At 44.9% G+C, this 23,747-nt stretch overlaps 1 protein-coding gene across 7 annotated transcripts in view; it reads right to left on the bottom strand.

Moving 5' to 3' along the window:
- The window catches only part of EP300 (EP300 lysine acetyltransferase), a 561,889-nt gene that overhangs the window by 122,983 nt on the left and 415,159 nt on the right, over window positions 1-23,747 (bottom strand). For 2 of the 7 annotated variants that reach the window (XM_078640667.1, XM_078640674.1), the window contains exons 17-23: window positions 19,947-20,065; window positions 17,772-18,032; window positions 13,417-13,505; window positions 11,451-11,561; window positions 8,644-8,700; window positions 8,216-8,293; window positions 4,193-4,260 (exon numbers count right to left, since the gene is read on the bottom strand). In XM_078640667.1, the coding sequence (XP_078496793.1) occupies window positions 4,193-4,260; window positions 8,216-8,293; window positions 8,644-8,700; window positions 11,451-11,561; window positions 13,417-13,505; window positions 17,772-18,032; window positions 19,947-20,065 (783 nt within the window). The remainder of the gene's footprint in view (window positions 1-4,192; window positions 4,261-8,215; window positions 8,294-8,643; window positions 8,701-11,450; window positions 11,562-13,416; window positions 13,506-17,771; window positions 18,033-19,946; window positions 20,066-23,747) is intronic. The other 5 variants (XM_078640679.1, XM_078640683.1, XM_078640689.1 and 2 more) reach the window with 3 other exon arrangements.

Genomic DNA, 23,747 nt, shown 5'->3' with positions numbered 1-23,747 from the left:
ACCGTCTGGGGAAGGACCTTTCAACATCCAATCGTCCAGGTATGGGTACACGAACTCCCCCCTCCGGCGTAGTGCAGCTGCTACCACTGCAACACACTTCGTGAACACACGGGGAGCAGACTTCAACCCAAACGGAAGGACTTTGAACTGGTAGTGGGAGGTCCCCACCCGGAACCGAAGGAATCTTCTGTGATTTAGGTGTATCGGGACATGGAGGTAGGCATCTTGTAGGTCCAGCGAACACATCCAATCTCCCCTCCTGAGATGTGGATATATTTGATGAAGCGCCAAAATGCGAAACTTTTCTTTTTTGACATGCGAGTGTTCTCAAGTCCAGAATGGGTCTGTATTCTGCCTTCTGGCCCTTTTTTCTGCCCAGAAAATATCGTGAGTACACTCCTTTCACCCTTTGAGACACTGGCACCCTCTCGATGGCTGACTTTGAAGAGTGTAGCTACCTCTTTTTTTAAAAGGTGTAGTTGATGATTAGATGTTGGTATTGGAGGAACAGATGGAGGCAGATGATGGAAATGAAGACAGTATCCATTCTGAAGTGTAGTCAACACCCATCGGTCGTTTGTAATGGCTTGCCACTCTGCCATATGATGCGCAATGCTTACCCCCACTGGAGTAGTCCACAGCGCTGGGGGAAGGAAGGATTCATTGTTTGGACTGGGCTTTGTTGGAATTGTTGCCCTGGCGCCGATTCCCACTTCCTCTGGAATAACGCCTGCATCTGAACTGAGACTCCTGTTGCCCCTGTTGATCCTGACCCTTCTGCCAGTGAGGGTTTTGAACCCTCTGTTTAGAAGAGCCCTTGTTGTAGGAGCGATACTTCTTCTTAAACTTTCTTTTTCTCAAGCCCTATGGCTTTGAGAGTGTCCAACTCTGCCTTCATGCGCTGCATTTCTTCGTCCGTACTTGCCCCAAACAATGATGTTCCTGAAAAAGGCAAGTTCAAGATCCGAGCTTGAGCCTCTGGTTTTAAAGCTGTGAGACGCAACAAGGAGGACCTTCATGCAGATATCCCATGCGCATAGCCATGCGCTGCGAGGGTAGCTCCGTCCGCTGTGGCGCTGGTGACCTGATTGGAGACTTGGCTCCCCTCCAAGAGAATCTCTTCAAAGTCTTTTCGGTCTTCTTGCAGGAGTTTCTCCACAAAACGCTGCAGGGAATCCCACACGGACCGGTCATAACGCCCCAAAAGGGCTTCAGCGTTGGACACTGAGAAATGAGGCTGCAGTATTAAAGACTCTTCTTCCCCACGAATCCTGCGATTTGCTTTCCTTATCTGGAGGTACTGTGGAGGAGGAAGCTACTGCACTGGATTTTTTCGCCGCTGCGATGACAGTCTGGGGGTGGATCAGCCCTGAGTAACAGAGGATCCTCCTCTGGCGAGCGGTACTTTTGAGAATCCTTTATCGTCGCTGGAGTGAGGAATACCTCCATCACTGGTTCTATAATACCAGGTACCAAAGGCAACAGAGGCTTGGGTGCAGACCTGTGATGAAGAGTTTCGAAGCTCACTGAGGTCTTGATCTGGGGAGCTGTCATGGGCACTACCAGTTTCAGAGCCCCTCTGCCCAGAATGTCCTGAAAAGTAAAGATGTCATCTATTGGGGATATCCTCGATGGAGGAGTGTCCGTCAAAGTAGGAGAGTAATCTCTATGAGAGCAGGTAAGAGAAGAAGATGTAGTTGGAGATCTTCGTTCCCCTCTCCTGCTCCTAGACCTGGTTCTTCGCCTGCTGGAACGCAACTGGGAGCGTGATCGTTCTCTGGGCCTAGAAACTGGCCTGTCTTGCATCCTGGCCGCTGTTATGTCTGGAGCCCAGTGATGAAGAGGCCTATACCATCTTGGAGATAGTCTGATGGGAAGAGACTTCTGTGTGTTGTCCCTCGCTGGTGAACGTGCAGGAGGTGGTACAGCCTTCTGTCGATGCAGCGAACGTGCAGGAGAACGCCTTGACCTCTCACTGTCGGATGAATAGATGACCACATCCAGAGACCGATGAGAAGAATAAGAGCCTGACTTAGATGAAGAAAGGCTCACTGGAGGCATGTTTTCCCTTGAAGGGTTCTTAGAAGGGGATCTTGTTTGACTCCGAGAAGCACGATCATCTGAAACTCTCTTCCGTTTCGCAGGATGGCTCATGCTCACTGGAGAGCGTTCCATCAATCTAGACAGTCTCCCTGAGACAGATTCTCCTTCCGCAGCTGAAGCCGATCTTGGAGACCTCTGCGACTGAGGCCCATGACCTGGAGACGGACTTGGCAAACTAGACGTCTTGGTCTGCTCCGACGCTGTGGGTTGAGACTGACACATGCTTCGACGTCGAACGCCGGTGAGGTGACGTCGACAGAGGATGCCTCAACGTCGATAGTCGATGGCTGGAGACAGACTGAGGATGTCTCGACATTGAGCGCCCTTGACTGGACTCCGATGGATGCCTCGACGTCAAGCGTCGATGGCTGGGCGACGACGGAGGATGCCTCGACGTCGAGCGTCGATTGCTGGATGCCGACGGAGGATGCCTCGACGTCGAGGGCTGGGCGACGACGGAGGATGCCTCGACGTCGAGCGTCGATTGCTGGACACCGACGGAGGATGCCTCGACGTCGAGCGCCGCTGGCTGGGCGATGACGGAGGGTGCCTCGACGTTGAACGTCGATGACTGGGTGTCGACAGAGGAAGGTGCGACGTCGAAGACTGATTATGAGGCTTCGACGACAGCTGTCTCGACGTCGAGCCCCTATGCTCAAACGGAGACCTCTCTCTCGATGCTGCACGTCGCCCGGTTGACGGCAGCGGAGGTACCTTGACTCTCGACGCTGAAGTCTTTGTCGTCGATGGAAGGTGACTCGTCGTCGGCGGAATCTTTGACGCCGATCCCGAGCCGAAGGAGAGCAAGTCGGGACTTCTTTCGACGTCGATCGCGTCCTTTGCTTTTTCTGTCTCTTAGGAGACCTAACTCTCTCAGAAAGACCATACATTTGTATCCTCTCTCTGTCTTTGAGGGTTCTCCTGGATAAAGTCTTGCAGTGTTCACAGTTGTCTGCAGAATGTGTCTCAGGGAGACAGAGGATACACAGGATGTGTATCAGTCCTAGCCTCCTTCTTCCCACAGGAAGGGCAGGAGTCAAAAGGCGAAGGAATTTGACAAAAATTATCCTTTTTTGAATCTCAAAAAAGGCAGCACTAACTCTCCAAGGTCAAAAACCGTCGAGTGAAAGCAAAAATTGAAGAAAAACACCAAGAATTTGACAGAAAGTCAAAAAAGGTGGGAGCTGTTAAACCAGGGTCCTGACAGAAGGAGCGGAAAGAACAACTGATCTAACTGTCACCCCTGAGGCATGATGGGAAGCCTGGGGTCATGGCTGCCTTAAAGGCACAGTGCCAGTTTTAGTTGAGAATGCTTTCATTTTCTATGTTATTGCTTTTCAATGCAGCCTGTGGCTAACTGTCTATTAGCAATTTTCAGGATTTATGAGTGTTTTTACTCATTAAAACACAAAGTTCAAGGGCTATTGGACCTAATGTGTTTTTTATTTCCTTGCTAATTTTAGTGCATGTATGAGTGATTACATGTTTTAGCCTCAGTTTTGGGGCTGCATTGGTGTGAGAAAAAATGATATATGTACATACATATATGTGCAGCTAGATATATATGTTTTTCCATATATATTTTTATATTGTTTCCGGGGTCCCGCACATGGGCGGGAATATTCAGTGCTTATGACTATTGATGAGGATCCCCTGGAAGAGAAGATGGCACTTTCTCACAATCACAAGCTAAGCTTCTGAACCTGAAGGGTTGAGGCGAAAGTGCCTTTGGTTTTTACATTACAAGCACAACCTGGACTGATTGTCCAGAAGAAGTCTCCCTCTGCCTGTCCACTCTTGATAGTTATGTGAAAGCTCCTCGGAGCTTATTGGCCACAAACACGGTCTCCCAAAACATCCTTGTCAAACAAACGTTTTTACATTATATTTTGTAAGCAACGACCCTATGCTTCATGGCGGGACACAAGCAAAGAGGCACAAAATTGCAAACTGACAAGACACCTAAAGTGGATGTCCTTCAACAGTTTATATCTGTCACTATCCTTTAAAAAGCCACAACTAAAGTCCATGTTCCTAGATGGGCCACCCCAAACTACTGAGCACCGATGGGTCCCCTCCCAAGACTTACTTTTTGCTGAGAACTTGTTCTCTTTTCTAGTGCGCCCGCTCTTCTTCAGGCAACCGTCACAGACAAAACTGAAATAGAACAAAAAAATATGCTGGACTGTGTGTCTAAAAAATAGTTCAGAGGAAAAAGAGGTGGAGGAGGAAGATGAGGAAATGCAGGGGAAATTAAATAGACGATTTGGACATCAGGAGTATGAGTAGGCCCCCCCTTCCAACTAGCCGGAGGGGTGAGAAGAGGTGGGGAAATTAAAATGGAGGATTTGGGTGACAGGAGTAGGAAGTGGTAGGAGAGGGGGATACAGGGAGAAGTAAAATGAATAAACATGGCTACGAATGAAGTGCATCTCCTAGAAAATATGACAAGTAGAGTAAGAACCGAGAAAGGTAAAGGGAACAGAAGTTAATTAACTAACAGTTCAATAGCATTAGAATCTGTCAAGACCCATTGCCTCTGTCAAGTTGAGAACATTTAAGAGAGCATCCAGCTCACCTCTTTGTTTAGGGTTTGCAGATTACCCAAAGCGGTGAACAAGCTCAATTTACACCTCTAGAGGCTCTCTTCTAAAGCACAAGTCGTCGGGATTAGTGTAGGTTGCATGTCAGTCAATGAATGATTTTTTTATCTGAGAACTGTGGTTATTTACTTGGAGTTGTGTGCAATAACTTAAAATTGCAAGCAGAATTTTTATCATGGAAAGGAAAAGGGCTCGGCAGCAAATTCATGCAGTACTCCTTATTGAATGTGAACAGCGGGGCAGCCATGTGAAAATCCACAGGAAGCTGTCTACACCAGAGAAATTCTGGTCAAACGCTCTCACTCTTTTTGTGACAAGACAAGGAATCTATCTGGCAATTCCTTGTCTGCAGGCCCTTTGACTCTACGAAGCAACACCAAAAGAGAAAATGTATTGATTCTTTCCATGTAATACAGACAGCCCTCACATCCACTGGGAGTAGCAATTTCCCTGAAAAAAGGAATGGTCTTGAAAAAAATTGGTAGATTATTACTTGGTGTAGGTACAAATTAGTGATACCATTGGAATGGATGAGCGAGTAGTCCGGGCAACTGTAATAGAAAAATCTAACCTGAGAGGTAGGGTGACCAGATCTTAAAAACCAAAAACTGGGACATTTGGGTAAAATAGGACTACAATTTTTTTATCCACTGAATGGCGCAGAATGACAGCTGTCATCAACATAGAATCATGGAAGATGCATTAAGAAAGTAAATAAAATCTAATTTCTACAAACAAAATCATACAGATTAATTAAATTGCTTACTCGTAACAGCTGTTAACTAGCAAAGCTTTAGAATACCCCGAAAAGTGCCTCTCACTGTTTTCAGTCAGCCCCTTCTAAAAACTGGGACATGAGCCAAAATATGCCAGGACAGCTGGTGAAAACCCAGGACTGTTCGGGCAAACCCGGGACGTCTGGTCACCCTACTGAGAGGGCACCTGAAGGTCAATGCCTTAGCTTGCCTATGTAATCAAATTAATAAAGGTCACATTTCAGGTAATACAATTTAATTCAGCTTTTAGCACTGGTTGAAAAGGATGCTTCTTTTAGCTAGACATGTATCAAAACTCCTATGTAAGGATTTTTTCAAAGCTCATATGGAAGACCTAAATGGCTCTTTATGAACATCTTAATCCGCTGAAATCGAATGTGCACCAAGATGCATTTAGATTATGGAGATCATTGTTGGATGAACTCTCAGGGTATAGTTTCCGATTAGGTAACCTGATGTGGCAGTAATGCAAAACCTCTACCATGCCTTGAGATGCATTCTCCTACTGGCAAGAGTGCTGATCAATGGCATTAACTTACTTAAGCCACTGTCTGGCATTCAAGCTCTAGCAGTGGCCCGGTTTCTAGATGGACACCGACTAATGGCCCAGAAACAGTGGGTTCAGCAAAAACAATCATATTTAATGGACAGTCAAAAAACCAACTGCGTCTCCATCCCCTTCCCAACTAACCTCCGCCCAGCATTTTCAGTCACCACAGTCTGCTGACATAGGTTTGTGCTGCATTTGCATTTATAGAACTATATAACCCTAGCAAGAGCCAATGAGCACATGGCCTTTGTGGGAACCATTTTGCTATCAAGCATGAGGTCTTGGTGGTAAAGCTCACATTTCAATAGTATTGTGGTTGCACTTAAGCATGACATGTACAGAAATTTTTGGAGCAATAAGCACTACTGTATATAGATTTACTAGTTACTGTACTTATGTTTTTAGGTCTCAGCTAGCGACGCAGGGCATGCGCTGCTCGCCTTGGCTAGACCTATTGTTGTTGGTTTGGTTGGCGAAGGGGGACAGGACGTGCATGCGCACGGCTGGCAGCGTTAGCACAAGGGACAGCAGGTGTGCTCGGCTCCCTGAACGCACGCAGGACAGGAGATGTGCACACATACGGCTCGGCTCCCTGAACGCGCGCATGGCGTGCTTTCACTTTCCCCTGGACACAGACATGACCTCCGAGACTGAGCGCCGTTTTGAACCTACTCATCTGCAGCTCATCTGTGTGTGTGGGGGCGGGAGAGGGGGTGAAAACCTGCAATATTTCGGAGAACCTTCTAGAAGAGGCTGGGCTGGTGAGCCAGGTCTCCAAAGAGGGGGCGGGCACATAAAAACAATAATACCGTAAGATCTGGGTCATCTGTGAGTACACAGATCCGTGGCGCCTGCTCACCCTGTGCTTCTGCGCCTGTCTTCGAATGACCCCAGTAGTAGACGGTGTTGTGCACGGCTGTTCTTGGTTAGGTTGTGTCCTTGTGTGTTTACTCGTATACACACATAGGTGGGAGCGTCACACCTCTCTGGCAGCTAGAGGTCTGTGTGCGCCTCTCTAATGATCCGTAACTGTTTGTGGGCGTGACACCCGAGCAGGGGTGTCGCCCCCCGTGGATCTGCGTGTGACTATGTTCACCTGTTAGGGTGTCGAGGATCCCTTGATGTGATTTCTGTCTGGAGACCTCAGTCTGTGTGCGCCTCTCTGAGAGTCCGTGTCGTTTGTGGGCGTGACACTCGAGCAGGAGTGTCGCCCCCTGTATATCTGCATGTGCCTGTGTTCACCTGTTGGGGTGTTGAAGATCCCGGGTGTGATTTCTGTATGGGGACCTGTAGGCGCCTCCGAGTTCTGTATCTTGTATTTTGTGAAGGGTAGGTATGCTCTGCTTGTGTTTTCTAGGCTGGGGGCGTGTCACTTCAGTCTATTACGTTTGTGACTGGGCCTGGCTCCTCCTGTGCTCCATTGGTTCTTGTGTGATTTACCAATCTGTTACACACCTGTGGGTGTGGCAGAGAGCCCTAGGTGTGTCTTTTCACTCAAAGCATGTGTGCCAGGTTTACAAGGGTGTGTGTGTGTTGCTGACCGTCTGTTTATTTATGTTTGCTGTTTTTATAGCGCACACTCGACCTAAAGGTATTGAAGCACTTTAAATTAGCAACAGTTACAGTACACAAGGGCAAGTTCTTTTATTGGTAGGCACAGGGAGATGAAGTGATTTGCCCAAAAAAGCAGTATGTTGCCGAGGCTCGAATCCGGTTCCAACTATGGTAGCTCTGGCCGTTTCTGAGTCCAACCACAGATTCAGTCGAAGCATTGAATCTATGAAGACTCCAATGTGGGATGAATGTAGAACAAAGACAAGACGGATGTTGTGAGAGTAGGTGATGAAAGGAGTAGCAAAAGGGAAATTGGCTAGGATTAGGCAGGACTGTACAGGAAAATAAGCACTGCGATATAAGAGGGGAAACTGGGAGCACGGAAACAGGAGAAGGGCTGTGGAAATAGGGGGGAGGATTAAAGGCAGAGGATGACAGAGCACAGGTAAATGAGTTGTATATAGTGAATAGAAGAGGAGAGATACCAAAAGGACATGATGGGAAAAGATGGAAGATGAAAGAAGTTGATGGCTGAGTCAGGCAGAGAATAGACAAGGAGCAAACGTACAAGGATATGGTGGGAAAGCAGAATTGAGAAAAGGGCTTGGAAGAGAACAGTAAATCCTTACCCTGTTGGCCAGATGGTGTCATTATGAAGCACACAGATTTGATGCATCTTACGGCTGCATTCTATACATTCAACAAAGCTGAAGAAGAAAAAAACTGTGTTATAACAGACTATAACAGCTTCCCCCGGGCCCACACATTCATGTCCAGAGATCAGGCCCCAGCAGGTCCTACTACTAAACAGAGGTTAATTCCTATTGGTCATGCAATGCATGCTCTTGTACAGACATCAGCAGTCGCTCCCCTGATAGTTAAATTAATCCGAGGCTGATAAACAGAGGCCTGGACCCTGATTTCACCTGCTGCTATGCAGAGGCTATGTCCTTGGCCACTTAGCATAAGGAAGGCTTGTTAAAGTTGACTGCAACATGCTATGATATGGTCAAACCACTCACACTTCAACCAGATGAGAGGTCACAGCATCACTTACAGCTCAGGGTCCAGCGTATCGTTCTTCCGCTTGGAAAATTGCTCTTTGCCAATAGTCCTAAAGAGAGAATACACAGTTGCACTTAATCTAATTGCAGGCCACTTGTCGGCGTAACACACACAGTTCACCGATCCAACCACAAACCTTCATGAGCAATACACAGGTATTCCAAACGCCTTATACACTTTCTCCATGTGTGACAAAGAGGACCAGTTTCGAACATTCTCAAATTAGACTTAAGTTATCCAATCACATCATAAACATTCACAAGATTGGACACAAGTAACCAATTACACAGCAAACCATCTTGAGGTCAGAAATGTTCTCACACAATCCTTGGCAAAGCCAAATACACAACACCAATCACTGGAGACCAAATCAAAAGCATCCTTGAGGGATAAGGAGAAGTTAGTTATGTGAAGGCCCACGTCACCCAGTACTGGTATTTTGCTCATAACCTCTGAATACTTTCCACACTATAAGGAAGATCCCACAACAGTATTGAAAAAGTCAAAATACACCAGAGCACTGAATTAAAGACTCAGTTACGGTGTGGACAGTATTCCCACAATGCTTTGCTCTTTAGGAGCCGTTTTAAAACATACAGGTAACCCACACATGAGCAAACCCACTGTGAATGGAAGGGTCGATAACATCAGAGGAAGATGACCACTTGAACAGCAAATACACTTCTAGTCTTCACTATAAATTTGTATTCTAATTTGAAGGGGCAAAAACAATTGGAAGGGTATACTATGTGGTAAGGGAGATTTGCCTGTTGTACCTGTGAGTAAGCATCTGAACCCACACAATAAGTTTATCAGAACATCTGGGCAAAAAAACATGCAGTGGTCCTACAGACCTCTGCCAGGACTTAATTTCTTGTGGGTGCTTCGACTCAAGTTCCACCTGATTAAGCCCTGAGAAAAACCTTATAGTAGAGGGAACACTCAATATCTACTAGCGTCCTGTCGAAATTCAGGACAGTTCAAAACCGTTTTCAGCTTCTGATCCAAATACAAAGAGGGAGCCAAACTTAAGATTTTTCAACAAGGCCGTCATTTATTTTTACAAAAACTGTACATTCCTGTCAGCCCAGCCAATGAATTTCGTCCTGTCAAGGGCTTCATCAGGGTTTGCGTTTGTAGATGTAGTGATCCAAAATAGGCTAGTCCTTGTGGATTTGATGGCAATCATTCACTCCCTAGTGGGATTTTGCCATTTGTGCACGGAGTAGTCCAAATTAGATCAGTCCTTTTCTGTTAAAGGTGATCGGTCCCTCCCTAGTGTGCTCTGTCGAATCATGTACAAGAGGCGAATGAAAGTCTCTCGTGGGAAAAACAATCAATGACTAATTAATTGATTTAAAAGAATATGAAATCTAGCCACCTCACCATCAGAAAACACCCTATAAAATCTGCTAGATACTCACAAATTGGCTCCTCTTGATAGGATTTGTGAAACCAGTTACTTAACTTTATAATAGTTTTTAAGATTGAATGGTGATAAGTATGCATCCTGTCCTTATCTCGTCTTCTGGTAGATGGGCCTGGAGGTTTAGTTTGCTTTGAATAAATGGGATCTTCCATCAGAAACCTAGTCACCTTCCAAATGATAGCTACTACTTCAACATCACAAATCGGATGTCAAGAACCTGTTCTACTTTAGCTTGAAAACGACCAAGAGACTGGGTCAATGACTGCAAGATGCAGTAAAGGGGGTGAGCGCCTGAAGGGACACAAGTAGATAATGTAGGATTCCCAAGGGACAAGAGGTGCTTTTCCAAATTGTGAACACTTTCCCTATGTTACTCAGCAGTTCAGTAGTGTTCTTCCAAGGCCTCTACTCAATAAGGCATTTGCTTTTGAAGAGACACTCTGCTGGGATATTCGCAAGGCTCCATCTTTCCTTATCTTTAGTGAACTGATAGGCATAAAAGAAAGAACTGAATGCACTCAATAGTCACAGAGTGTGGCTGAGACGACTTTCTTGCCAGGCTTTAAAAGGATTTCTTGAGTGTGTCTATCTCAAAACCAACAGGAGTTCAGAACCATTAGATATAGATCAATCTTACTCAGAAACAGCATGTTTCTTTGGGGAAAAAAAGATTTAAAAAAAATGCCGATTCCGGAAAACAAGTCCTGCAGAAGAAAAACAAAAAGAAGCACCTACAAAACCTAATAGAAGGTAAAAGACTAATCAAATGTTGCAAAATTCGGATCAAGATTTCAGAGATCCTTGAGTTGTTTAGAAACAAATTAAGCTCAGAAGGCTACTGCGGAGCAAAGCATTGTGGGAGACCTTGCGACAACACACCTCTACCATATAGAGGCAAAGACTTTTGTACTGTCAGTGGATTCTTCTACTTATACTCACTCTTTACATTTCATGGGACTCTCGATCAGTGAACGAAAAGGGCTAACATTGTAAACATGAATAGCCCCTGCTGAAAAAACAAGCAATCCAGTTTACAGGCACACAGCTGAATGAATCACAAGCCATACCAAGGACAGACAAGTGGCTCGATCATAAGCCATGTTAGCAGATTGAATCACAAAGCATTAAAAAAGACAGAAAAAGACTCAATCACAAGCCAGCCATGAGACAGGCACGTTCCAATCACTAGTCACTAGACAAAGAAACACATTTGATCACAAACATGAGGAAAAGCTTCTATAATCTATACATACTGTAGGCCCCCTCAGAGACCTTACATACATTTGGAAGAAAACTAGACACTGAGCATCACAGACAATGCTCTCACCATAATGTTCACGTAAGAGAAAAAACACTAATTTGATACTCACGTTTGCGGCTGGGTGGGGTCATCCCCCAGAGAAACACTTTCCCCCTGGATTTCGTTGAAGCATTTCTCGCAGAAGTGGTACCTGTCAGCGATAAGGCCATATTTGGGTGAACTGTTCCGTCCACACAAGCACAGCCAGCAATCAGAGCACGCCGCGGGAGGGGACAGGAGCACACACCAGGTCGCCACGCCAATGGGGACATTCACCGTTTGTCGCAGGGCGTCGAGATTTTTTTGGACCGCGTTTGCAAGATTTTTTGAAAAATTTGCAATCAAAAGCCAGTGCCGGACAGGACAAGCAAGAGATGGGAGGAAAAAAAACACAACAACGAGGAGAGGGAAGGAGGGGCAGGACAGACAGAAGCAGGACAAGACAACACAGAGCAGAAAGCCAAGCAAAGCACAGATTAGCATTGATTCGGACCATGGGGGGTTACAAGCAGCAAATAATCGGCAAAACAGGGCGCATCAAGGAAACGCCCACGATCACCCTTTACCCTTCCATGAAGGAAACAAACAGAACATGCACCCTTCTTACTATGGAAACGGTCCCCCTGCATTCAATCTGTTATTACTGTAAAAATGGTGAACCTTTCCCAGATGTTCCCCCATGGAGAGGGAAGGATACTCCAAGACTTCGCCTCAATGAAGCCCCTGCACCCTCAAGCCCTCTCACAATATTGTTAAGCCTCGCCCAAAACATGCACATTTCTTGCCACTGTAAAATGAAAACTCAACGTACATCTAAACTAATTCTGAGTGGGGCCTGCATCCTTCACTGCAGAGGGAAAGCTGATATAAGACCACACTACAACACATACAGGTTTTCTTGCATAGTTCCCCTACATATGACAGCACTTGCATTTCCAAGACTAACTGCTGATATGTCAACCAAATTTCACAGGTCAGGTACCATAAGCAGAGAATTAATCAGTACCAAGCATGTGCCCTCATAGTTACCAACATCAAGTGAAGAATAAGGATTCTTCGGAGAACCCCTCAAACTACCCATGGTGTCAGGTCAGGTACTAGAGAACTACAAAGCTTTACAAAATATTTTATTTCCCAAAGTAAGACTTATCAAAATAAAAAATAGACTCTAGGAAGACATGCGTGTTCCATGCCCAAGTCTTTGCTAATGAATTAAAACGCCCCCACTCCCCTAACTCACGAGCCAAGTATCTTTATTAGATAGTGTGCATAAGAACGTCTATGGAATTCTACACAGATGGAGGGGGTGCTGCTGCTGTAACGAATGTGACTTTTAAACAGGAATGAGACCCAACAAGTTAACAGAAGAACGATGCAGCACAGGAGACATGGGTAGCTTGCAGGAAATAGTCAGTTAACATAAAACAGCCCCTTACAAATGTCAGCAACCCACCACCCAAGCACAATTAATAACCAAACACCAGGAAAAGGAATGGGACACATTGCAGCCTGGATAAGCATGGACTGCTCTTTCTGCCTCAATGACAGGATAAGTGTGCTTGCGTACATTCCTGTACAGTAGGCAGGATATCAGCAAGGAATGTATAGATGTTAAGTGTACTTCGATACAGAGATCACAAGCCTTTCAGGGACTGAACTAATCAGGGTCACGGGCATATCCCATTTTTCTACGTTTGATTAATGTCTGAAAGTAAAGTACAGCATTGACATTTGTGTAACACTTTCCTACCACTTACAAGACATATTACAGATGTTACCTGCGAGGAACACATGGACTATGGTGCACCATAGGTCTTATCGCTGCACCTTTTATAATTTTAGAGTGGATTTTGGGTGAGTAGGAGTTGGAAACAAAGCAACACACACTTCAGTGACTATGCCTGAAAGGATAGTTGGGACTTTGGCAAAGAAACAGGATGGCGCCCAGGCTTTGATGTTACTAGTCTTGCAAGCACACTTCCCCTCAGCAGCCCGAGTGTGCATGCATTGGAGACAGGCCATGGTGTGGTTCTTACCTGTTTTGGTAACTGTAGTAGGTGGCATCCCGAGGGATGGTGCAGAGCTGTTTCCCATAACAGCAGAGCGTCTGCGGAGAAAATTCCAGCTACATGGGAGAAGAACAAGGAGGAACTGAGAAGCAATCTTCAGGCACAAGAAAAGTTTAGGTTCCACTTAAAATGTTGTTTTAAACCATCCAGTATTTGGAGGGTAGAAAGGACCCTTATTTGTGACACTAGTTCTCCAGCAAGGGAACTGTCCAAAGAATCACCATCTTAAAATACAAGCCACAATGGTGCAACACTTCTGTATTCCTCTCCTACAACAGACACTCTTTCAAGCTTAAGCAGGGCCACTGGAATTGGTGGCAGGGAAGGACCAAATTATGTAGCAGGCTTTACTAGATTATGTGCCAAGAAAAGGAAAATTATCTGGAACAATGCAGCACATTCTGTGATAGTATTACCTCATTATTTTGTCATTTGTACATGTTAACGTTGTCTGGGCAAACGTTTCACCACATTAGAACCAGTCTAAGACTTAAAAACAGCAATAAACAATTAAAAGACAACCAGTTACCTTCGCAAATGGCCTTACACTGCACACTAACACATGTAGCTAAGTTTTAATAACTTTTGACCTTTTTGAGCTAGAAACATTGTTAAAATATGCAGATTATGGATTACATGGTGGATTTGACAATTGTTGAAAATCAGTAGTTATGCGACAACCGCTGTGACCGCAAAACCATATAATTCCAGTGGCCAAAGGACAACACAAAGCAGGAGTTGCTCCAGATTTCTTTTGATTATCTCTTAAAGAATTAGATGTAGCACTGTGAAGTTAATGGGACCGATGGTAACAAATCTTGAATCAAAAGATGTTGTTAGCTTTATCCCTAAGACCTTCCAGTTGCGGGTATGCAATATTCTCGTATTTTTATTTCGCAGCAATTGCACAAAATTTGAGCAAAATGATGGAAATTATATGTAATTACGCAAAATATAAACTGCCATTTGGCATTGTATCTTGGTGCACAATGTGTCTTTGCGTCCACTTTAGATGCATTTGGCAAAAAAACTAAAGTACTGCAAACAGCAGCTCGCTCTGTCGCCTGCTTTGTTCCGAGACATTTGCTGTAAATTTATCACGTAGTTATATACTGTGGTATAACAGAGTATTTACAGGAATTTCATAACACAAGAGTAACAGGAAATTCCTTAAGTTAAGCTAATACACCAGTTCAATGCACATTTCGCCTAGGCTTATTTTCTGTCAGAAAAGCAACCCCATATCTTGTGGGATTAAAATGCTGACAGGGCAGTTTTTTCACAGTCGCATGATAGCACCCTAAAACAATAGATCAACACACTCAACAGCAATGCATATTTCCCTCATTGTTTAAATTAGAGGCCTTTACTCGTTTAAGTAGGTCTCTAAACCAAACTTGGCCAGAATGCATGACTCCAAAGAGTAGCGCAGTGTTAACAAAATTATCAGTACTCTAGCACGTCTTTATAAAGATCAATACCAGGTCCTCCTGAAGAGGGGAGGTCGCAAAGAACAAAGCCTTAAAATCAAAAGAAAACAGTAGAGGGCTTTAAAGTCAATGAGGATCTAGTTGCTGCAGATGTTAATAAAATGATGAAACAACAAAAGTGCTTCCAGTAACTGAAACAGGCACTAGATGTTCCCTATTCAGGCCTCAAACTACATGGAATTCAAGCTGACTGAGTAGAAGTGTTAAAACTAAAGATTAGTAGAGGCAGAGATCCATCCACTGGGATAAGCACCAAATGAAAAAATACTTCATGGAAAGCCCTCATCTATCTGTGAAAATGAGCACACTCCTTAAACCTATGTCAGGAGCATGATTTCCTTACATCTATGTTTGGCAGTCTGAAAGCAGTCATGCAGTCGCTGACCACGCATACTGTGTATAGACATTCAGCAACCACAAATAGAGAAATACCTGGAGAAGTGCAGAATAAACTTTTGGGGAGCTATGCCCGACAGTGCCACGTTACTTTGCAATTATTTTTTATTGGAGAGAAGCTTGAGTCCCTAGATTCAAATCCTCTCAGAACTGCTATGTGATTAGCATCCTTAAATATTAAACTCTGAAATCGGTGCACAATGACCCGGTGCTTCAAGCAGCTAGGAATCTGGTATATTGTTCTATGGCACTGGAAACATGGTTGCTTCACTCAGCACCCCAGGTGTATGAAGTGCAATAGATTTTATATGTTGAGATAATGTTAAATATACAAAACAGGACTCGATGCATAGTAATCTGTGTATGTGACTTATTTTGTGCATTTTCACTTAGAGTTAAGTGCATAAGGCCTGAAACTTAAGAACTTAAGAATAGAACTAAATGTCAAGCTCTTTACTTTAGTTTGTGCAAGCCGTTGGAATGTTGTCACACATTAAGTTATTTTATGTATCAGCTAATGAGAATGATTCCCTTTACCTGCTGAATATTAGCAGCGGTTGCAACTAAGCTCTGCAGGACAACCCTGTTAAGGCTTTCGCAGTTATATGGGGCAAAGTAACAAGAACTAATATTTCCACATAGCTAGCAAAAAAGCTTTGTTTTGCAAGCCTCCACCTGATCCATAGAAATACATTATGGAGTAAAGTCGACAAACGTTCGCTAATTTAGGAGCGACAGGGTGAGAGAAAGAAGTTGCTGAGCAGCATGCTGTCAGTTGGGCTGATTAAAAAAAGTGGGGTTCCTAAAACAATTTGTTCATACTTAGAACAAGGGGGTCTCTCAATTAGGCACAAGCACACCACTGACAAAGGCCTCCATTTATGTTCAACAGGCACCATATGACTAAGCTTCAATTTATGTCCAGAGGTGGCTGCAAAGCCAGGCATTATTTTACAGTTGTCTGGCTAATGCCAAAAACCAACGTAATGTGGCTGATGCAGCTGCTCTGATTTGAACATACCTAAATAGAGGCCAAAAAGTTAAGAGTATGTCTGGAAGGAAGTGAGTGCAAAACAGCTCTTTAAAACTAATTTTCCTTCTTGGCTTGCAAAATACAAGCACCTTCAATATCTGAAACTTCTTACCAGAACACCTTCTAGGGATGCAAGCAAGCATGGAGGTTCCTACGAGGGAGCCCAGAATCTGGCTTGAAATAACCAAACCGGAAAGCTACTTCAAATGTGAAACTGAGGCCAGAGTACTACGCTCCTACTCCAGCAGCAAAGAATCGCAGATAGACCACAAAGTAACCCGAAGGTGGATAGTGTGTGTCTGTAAAACAGGAGATGCCAAGAAAAGCTCAGTCCTGTGATCAGACACATTCAGTATCGGAAATTAGTTTGAGATGGTATAGAAGCAAAGAAGAGAAAATGAATACCAATTCTCCATCATGGAAATATTTACTGAATTTACGAACACTGAACAGCTCACGTCCTGAGTCCCCACTCTTGAAGGAATATAGTGTTCATGGAGATCATCAGGGAAGAAAAATCTTTAGTGAAATCATAAATATCGAATCTCTCAGCCAAGAGCAGGTTCACAGGTATAAAATATATTCAATGTTCATTATTATCAGTGAAGGTGCCATGATAGAGAAAATGATACACTGGAGCCTGTTTGGGCAGTTGCGCTTAAATTATAAGATTAGTTTTTTTTAACTGGCTCATGGCCCGTGACCCACAATCCAAGCCCAATTCCTAGCAATAGTAAGTATTACAATTTGTTGAGGATGCCATGCTAGGAATCACATGTTGTGCAAAAATGAAGCTCTAACCTCCACATACCTCACCCCGATCTGCACTCTTCTCTTGTAGGGATGGGAGGATTACCACATTCATCCTACTCCTGTTCACCTTCTCATGCCGAAGTGCAGTTCCATCTTCAAAGGCACTCTCTCTGGTACGACCCTGTCCTCAGCAGCACTACAGATGCTTGCACAAACATGCACCAGACCCTGGTACTGACCTTAATCCTGCAAAAAATACTAATCTTTGCGCACAAATGTCCCACTCACAAGGACCTCTATCAGCATCTTTCTACTGTACCAGTAAACCTCTTTCCCCATACACAACTACTCCTGATATGTGCAATTCTACACATGCTATGTGGCTGCCCTCCAACCCCACAAGACGTCCACCAGTATGAACCTTTCTATCAAAAGTTCCACTCCCCTGATATGCACACATCAGAACATCTTATCACCAATGCATGCAGCCAAGTCTGGTATTCACTTTCTTCAACAGCAGTAAAGGTTCTCCCACATATAAACGTTTCGATGGTACGCATATTTATCATGCAGTAAATACTCACTGCACCATCAAATGGCCGACTCAAGCACACACTTCTTTCCACCACCAGGTTGTCCCCTATACACACCTTTCTCCCACAGCAGTACCCTAGACTCTGCATGACGGGGTCGATTTCCTGCTCGAACACTTCGGCCAGCTTGGAGCAGTACTTGTAGACACGCGACGTCTTCCGATTGTACAGCCAGGCATTGTTGAACATCAACCAGATGTCATCGACGTACTGCCAGGGCTCCTGGTACTGGCCAGTGTCCAGCTTGCGCTTGATGGTGGAAAGGTCCATGGGATTCTTCACTATATCGAAGTAATCCTGCAGGACAGAGGCATTTTTCTGAATCATAAGAGGTTAAGGAATTACTGAATCTGTCTGAGCGGAGATGTGGATATAAATAAAATATATAGATCGAAAAAAATCAGATTTGACAGTTTGTGCCATCTGTGTGTGCCGTACGCTGTCCCAGCCACCATTCCTGCCAATGAGTGTCGTTCGCTGTCTGGTCACCTTCCTGCCAGTGTGTGTGGTATGCAGACTAGATCACCTGTCATGTAAGCTTGTTTGTGAGAGACACTGTCCCAGTCAAGTCCTGCCAGAAAGAGAGCCTTGTATGCCGTCCAGTCACCTGCCCTGCAAGCCTGTCAGCGCTTGTAGTACACTGCCCCAGTATTGCATCCTGCAGGTGTAGGAGGCGCTGAACCAGGCTAGTTACTCGTTCTGGCAGTACGTATTCTATCCTGCTCGATCACGTTTTCTACCCATTACATCTGATATCGTATGCCATACACTATCCTGATAACTAAGTTGGTGTTTTCTCTACATTGTCCAGGGCACTTTTCATGCCTGGTGAGTATGCTGCACTGTAGCTTTCAGTGTCTGTATGTGTGGTTCTGTCCTTTCCTGCGTGGCTGGCACAGCCCTTTCATGTGTGGGTCTGTGTGGCTGGTGTTGCCCTTTACCTTGTGTGTTCACTTTCCAAGCATCATCCTGGTCTGAAATCAAAGTATATAATTTTGGCATGCCTCTTGGTCAGGGGTGTACATAATATACGGTCAGTTGCACAATGTCCTGGTTACTGATTTTGCTCGATGTCTGTGTCATACCCTGGCTGGCTCAGTTTCCTTTAGAGTACAAATAGCTGGTTTCCATTCCTGCATTGTGTGTATCTAGGGCATAACAGCTAGGGTTCCATAGGGGAGGAGACAGACAGGGCACTGGACAAGTAGACAGAGGCTTCTTCCAGCAAGCTCAGCTCTGAAGATTACTGGACAAAATGCTTGGAATAACACATAAAATTTAAGGTGTTCACTGTGGCCTCCAAGTAGCACAGAAGCAATGAATTCCCAACCCAGGAGCAGGTCTCTAATGTGAGAATAGTGAAAGGTGCGAGGCAAGGGTACCCAGGACGTGCGAGTCTACGTTAGACACAAGGCAATGAGTGGAAGGCAGCAGACGTCACACAACAGGAGTAGCAGCCCGACACACAATACAGAGAACACAAGCAGCCCTCCCAGGCACCTCCCCTCCGCCCGGCCCCCTCAGCAACCTGCCACAGAAAGCCCCAACACCACGGACAAGAAGCCAAGCTGAGGGATTGTATGCAGGGCAGCAGGGTCCAGAGCAAGAGGCGTCATTGGCAGCTTTCAGATCCCACCCCCTCCCCATCAAATCACCCTCCCCATCAAACCCCCACCCCCACCCACAAATAAAAGCATGGCTACTCCACAACTGAGCATCACAAGCATGGCTCAGTGGCCCCCTGTGCAAGGTCTGAGGACTGCTTCAGCTGCACTGATCGTCTTAACCACCAAGTGTCACTGCAATAGTAGTACTTGCCTTAACCACCCAGGAACTGACTTGCGTTACTAGAATTTCCAACTCCATTCAACAGGTGTTAGATTGAGAGCAAAACTATGTACGTCTTACCAAGAGCGGATGCTACTCCTCCAGTACTCCTATCAGGTGTAATTTTAACAGCACTTGGCTATCCCTCCCAGGGGCTATTACTGCATCAGCATTCCCCAGACATAATCAGCAGGTGTCACTATAAGAGCTGAACCTTGCGCTTCATCCCTCCAAAGACTGTCTCTGACTTCAGCAGCACTCCCAACCCTTCCAGCAGTTGTCACTGTGAAGGGCATACAGAGCAGCAGCCCCTCTAAATCCCCAACAGAAAGCAATAAAAGCCACTTCCCACCTCATGCCCTCCACCCACCCAAAAAGATAATTCCTCGAGATGGAAACACTTACCGGGATTCCTAAGACCTGGGGATCTACAGGCTGACGAAAGGGGAGGGACTCAGGATCCTGGCGATAAAGTGCCTCTAGTGTGGGCATCAGGGCCTGCCGCAACTCCTCCGGCTTGAATACTTTTGGAAATAAGAAAACAATTCCAAGGCATTAACAGTGTTACCGTTACACTCCACTCAGGCTAGTTGTACCTAAAATCTTAGATGATAATTGTCAATTTTTGCAATAATGCAATATCAAACTCAAACTTCCTAAAGCCACAGTAAAGCGGCTCCAGATATTTTTTTATCCATTCACTGTGCAAACTCATCCTTGGCCACCTAGGCTCGCGCCAACCTGCTATTCTGCCTATACAGACTCAGGTAGGTTTCAGCTCAAGAAGCTGAATCACTGGCACAGCTTCCTTTGAAGTAGAAGTTCTTGAATGGAAAATGCTACTTACCAGTATGCATCTGTTCTTGGCATGTAGAGCTGCAGAGTTGTACACTTGGCATTAGATCGCCACCTGGTGTTGGGCTCGGATGATTGCATGTTGTTGGCGTCTTGGAAGAAGTATTTTGTAGTCACGAGATAGGTTACTCCTCCCTAGGACGATAGTGCGCATGGGCATCGGCTCCATCCATAGGTTGTTTTTCGCCATGATGGGAAATGAGAGAGTTAGTAGAACTAAAGAAAGGATGTCCATCTGTATATCTAATTAAGATGAAACTGGAACAGATACAGGTCCCGGGGAGGCGGGAGGGCGTGTACAACTCTGCAGCTCTACATGCCAAGAACAGATGCATACAAGTAAGTAGCATTTTCCGTTCGAGGCATACGAGCTGCAGATTGTACACTTGGCATAGATTGTGCAGCAGTGTCTCCCCTAGCAGTGGTCACCTGTATCTGTTGCAGTAGTTTGAAATAGTTTTTAGAACAGCTTGGCCTACTGCAGCTTGCTGCTTGGCTTGCACATCAACACAGTAGTGTTTAGTGAAGGTGTGTGTTGTAGACCATGTTGCTGCCTTGCAGATGTCTTCTAGGGGAATGTTCCCTAAGAAAGCCATAGAGGCTCCTAGTTTGCGTGTGGAGTGCGCTCTAAGAGGAACTGTTAATGTACGTTTTGCTTTTAGATAGCATATTTTTATACATTTTACAATCCACCTTGCAATTACAGCTTTAGAGATGGGGTTGTCCTTATGTGGTGGAGAGAAAGCTACAAACAATTGCTTTGTTTTGCGAAAGGATTTGGCCCTATCTTTATAATAGGGAAGAGCTTTTTTAAGGTCTAGTGTGTGTAGAGCTCTTTCTGCTACAGAGTCTGGGTTTTGGAAAAACACCGGTAACTCTACAGATTGGTTTAAATGAAATGGAGTAATGACTTTTGGAAGGAATTTAGGATTTGTTCTGAGAACCACTTTATTACGGTGTAATTGTAAAAATGGTTCTTGTATAGTGAAAGCTTTAATCTCACTAACTCTCCTAAGAAAGGTAAAAGCTACTAGAAAATCTGTTTTCCATGTGAGGAATTGCAGTTCCAATTTCTGTAGAGGTTCAAAAGGTGGTCCAATGAGCCTTGTAAGAACAATGTTTAGGTTCCACACTGGAGAGGGTGGTAACCTGGGAGGAATGATTCTTTTTAATCCTTCCATAAATGCTTTAAAAGCAGGCACTCTAAATAAAGACAGATGTCTATATTGTAAATATGCTGCAATTGCTGCCAGATGTAGGCTTATAGATGACTATGCCAAGTTACATCTTTGTAAATGTAGAAGGTAGCAAATGATAATTTGGATGGAAGCATCTAGGGGATCAATTTGGTTATTGTTGCAGTAAATGGCAAATCTTTTCCATTTAGCAGCATAGCAAGCTCTAGTAGTAGGTCTCCTGGGTTCTTTAATGATATTCATACAGTCTGGTGGTAGGTTCTGATAACCAAACTCTAAGACCTCAGGAGCCAGATCGCCAGATTCAGTTGACTTGGGCCTGGATGTCTGATGTCTCCATGGTTCTGCGTTAGCAGGGATGGTGTCAGACGTAGCTTTTGGTGTGGAACTAGGGATAGTTCTAGCTGAGTTGTATACCACGGTTGGCGTGCCCATGTGGGAGCTACTAAAATCAGTTTGAGCGACTGTTGTCGTAGCTTGCGCACCATTAGTGGTATTAGTGGTAGTGGCGGAAAAGCGAACGCAAATCTGCCTGACCAGTTCATCCATATCGCATTGCCCTTGGACAGCGGGTGTGGAAACCTGGCGGCGAAGTTTGGGCATTTTGTGTTTTCGTGTGTGGCGAACAGATCTATGTCTGGATGACCACACTTGTGAAAGAATGGTTGAAGAACTTGCGCATGTAGTTCCCATTCGTGAATTTGTTGTGTCTGTTGATTTAACAGATCTGCTACCTGATTGTGAACTCCTGGAAGGAGTTCTGCTAATAGATATATGTTTTGTGGAATGGCCCATTTCCAAATGTTCTGTGCAAGCTGGGACAGCTGTAGAGAGTGCGTCCTCCCTGTTTTTGTATATAGTACATAGCTGTCATGTTGTCCGTCCGGATTAAGACAGCTTTGTTTTGTACTTGGAATGTTTTGAGCACTAAGAATATTGCTAGCAGCTCTAGGTGACTGATACGGAACAATCTTTGTTGAATGGTCCATTGCCCTTGAGTTGTACGATGTAGGAGATGGGCTCCTCATCCTGTGAGAGATGCGTCTGCTGTAAGTACTATTTGTGGAACAGGTTCGAGGAACGTCCGCCCTTTTGTCAAGTTTTTGGTGTTCCGCCACTGCAGAGAGCGATGTGTGAGGCGGTCTACCAACACCAGGTCTGTTAGTTGTCCTTGAGCCTGATTCCACTGTTGTGCTAGACATACCTGTAACGGAAGCATTTGCAGTCTTGCATATGGTACAATGATGCAAGATGCCATCATGCCTATTAATTGCATGAACACTCTGGCTGGGAGAGAGCGTTGATGTTGAAACTTTGTGACTAAGGCTTGAATGCTCTGTATCCTTGCTGGACTAGGATACGCTAGAGCTGTAGACGAGTTTATTGTAGCCCCTAAATATTGATGTACATGAGAGAGCTGTAGGTGCAACTTGGTGTAGTTGATTGTGAACCCGAAGTCGTGCAATGTTTGAATTGTCTGATGTGTGTGTTGGACACACTGATTGAATGACTTGGCTTTTATGAGCCAATCGTCTAGATATGGGAAGACATGTATCTGTTGTCTTCCGAGATGTGCTGCTACTATTGCTAGGCACTTTGTGAACACTCTTGGTGCAGATGTTGCCCCGAATGGAAGGACTTTGAATTGATAATGCCGTCCTTCCAGTACAAACCTCAGATACTTCCTGTGAGAAGGATGTATGGGAATGTGGAAGTAGGCGTCCTTTAGATCTAGTGTTGTAAGGAAGTCGCCTTGATGCAGCAATGGGAGCACTTGTTGTAAAGTGATCATATGAAAATGATCTGAGTGTATATATTGATTGAGGGGCCTAAGGTCGAGAATTGGTCTTAGTGTCTCGTCGTTTGTGGGTATTAGACAATACAGCGAGTAAACCCCTGTTCCTTGATGTTGTAAAGGACCTATTTCCATTGTGTCCTTTTGAAGAAGTGATAGGACTTCTTGTTTGAGCAGTATAAGATGTTCTGCAGACATTGGACGCTGCCTAGGTGGTATATGTGGGGGTGGGGGGGTGTGGGAGGGGGGGGGGGTGGCTGTAAGTTTGAGGCAGTAGCCATACTGGATAATTTGTCTTACCCACCTGTATGTTGTGATGGAATTCCAGACAGGTAGAAACAAATAGTTTCTTACCTGTCG

Source organism: Lissotriton helveticus, chromosome 1_1 (genome assembly GCF_964261635.1).
Source record: "Lissotriton helveticus chromosome 1_1, aLisHel1.1, whole genome shotgun sequence".
Classification (NCBI taxonomy): Eukaryota; Metazoa; Chordata; class Amphibia; order Caudata; family Salamandridae; genus Lissotriton; species Lissotriton helveticus.
Note: the sequence above shows the minus strand (reverse complement) of the source record. Positions and strands in the feature narration are given on the sequence as shown.